Source organism: Myotis brandtii, unplaced genomic scaffold, assembly GCF_000412655.1.
Source record: "Myotis brandtii unplaced genomic scaffold, ASM41265v1 scaffold633, whole genome shotgun sequence".
In the NCBI taxonomy this organism is placed as follows: domain Eukaryota; kingdom Metazoa; phylum Chordata; class Mammalia; order Chiroptera; family Vespertilionidae; genus Myotis; species Myotis brandtii.
Window position 1 is genome coordinate 2,557,043 of NW_005370423.1, and position 1,483 is coordinate 2,558,525.

The 1,483-nt window shown below is 68.2% G+C and overlaps 1 protein-coding gene across 1 annotated transcript in view; it reads right to left on the reverse strand.

Moving 5' to 3' along the window:
• Window positions 1–1,483, reverse strand: part of ADCY7 (adenylate cyclase 7) — a 33,268-nt gene that overhangs the window by 8,041 nt on the left and 23,744 nt on the right. Inside the window, 5 exon segments of the mRNA XM_014528401.1 lie at window positions 62–159; window positions 405–477; window positions 742–825; window positions 961–995; window positions 1,296–1,483. The exon segment at window positions 1,296–1,483 is cut by the window's right edge and continues 10 nt beyond it. Coding sequence (XP_014383887.1) covers window positions 62–159; window positions 405–477; window positions 742–825; window positions 961–995; window positions 1,296–1,483 — 478 coding nt within the window.

Below are 1,483 nucleotides of genomic sequence, written 5' to 3' on the forward strand. Positions count from 1 at the left end.
TGCCCGCCGCCAACCCCCGCCTGACCCCGGTGGGCTGACCGTCCTGCCCACCCCGACTGACCTGGGCATGAGCAGGACGTGGACCAGCAGGATGCAGACGAAGACGAGGCTGGCGCAGGCGAAGTAGTGGCGGACCCGGGGGATGGGCGCCAGGCGGTACTGGGGGCAGGAGAGCGTGAGGGGCGGCCTGACAGCAGAGGCCCCACAGGGCCACGTGCCCTGACCCCTTCGGCCGACTCAATCACCTTAAAGCACCTCACCCTCCTTGACGATCAACTCTCATTTGTCTCCATCTGGTGTCTAGAGGGGACCCTTCCCCTCCCCACCCCCAGTTCCCCCACTTTATCTCCACGTCCCTGAACAGCCAGGGCCCGAGGCCCCTCCCGGGACGGCCAGGCGCTCACCTCTCGCTCGAAGCCCTTCTCCAGGAAGATGGGCCCGAAGGTGTAAAAGTCGTCAGACTTGGAGCAGCAGGGCCTGGGGGGCAGGAAGGGCAGTGAGATGTGGGGAGTGGGAGGGCCCCCCGGGGGAAGGGATGGCCAGGGGGCAGGGCCCCCCTCTCAGGAGGCAGCACCAGGGAGGGGAAGGAGCTCCCAGGACATGACTGCAGCTGGGCCACATGGGGGGCCCTAGACACTGGGAGAGTCTGGCCACCTGGGGGGAACCTGGCCACCTGGGTGACCTGGCCACATGCGGGGCCCATTCGAGGGAGCAGGGCACGCAGAGATCTAGGCCCCTCACCTCGTGGAGCTCAGCCCCTCAATGGCTGACAGCATCTCGTCATCATAGGCGTCGTCCTCCGACCGCCCCTTGGGAGACGCACTTCTGGAATCAGACACGCACCCAGCATCACCCCAGGGACCCGCGCAGAGGTCAGGGCAGCCTGCCTGGAGGAGGTGACTGGGACAGGGCTGGCGGGAAAGGCAGGCCATTGGGAAGGGGAGGGGACAGCACACCTACCTGTCGGGGGTGCGGTGGCGCCGCAGAGGGATGGCCTGGAAGGGAGGGGGAGAGACTGTCAGCCTCCAGAACGCAGGCGGAGTCCATCCCGGGTCTCGGCCTAAGTCCTCAGACACACGGGCAGGTGTGGGGGTGTGGGACCACCCCTGGACCAAACTGGACTCGGCTGGGGAATGAGGAGGGCGGAGACAGCCCGGGCGCCCTGGCACACCCTCCACATCCCCGGGAGGCGGGGCAGAAACCGCACCCACGTCACAGGTGGAGAGAGTGAGGGTCGGCCGGGAGACACGTCAGCACAGGCTCTGCTGCCCCCTTCGAGGGAGCACGGGTCCTACCTTGGGCCGCCGGCCGTTGGGGACAGGGGTCTCGCTGCTGCTCACGCTCTCGCGGTGGTTGAGGTGGGCGAAGGGCCGCTGGGCACCCCAGGACTCGAGGTAGCGGGTCATGCGCAGGGAGGCCCGCATCTTCAGGGCCGCGTCCCCCTTGGGCTTGGGGAGGTGCTGGCTGGGTGGGGGCGGCTGCT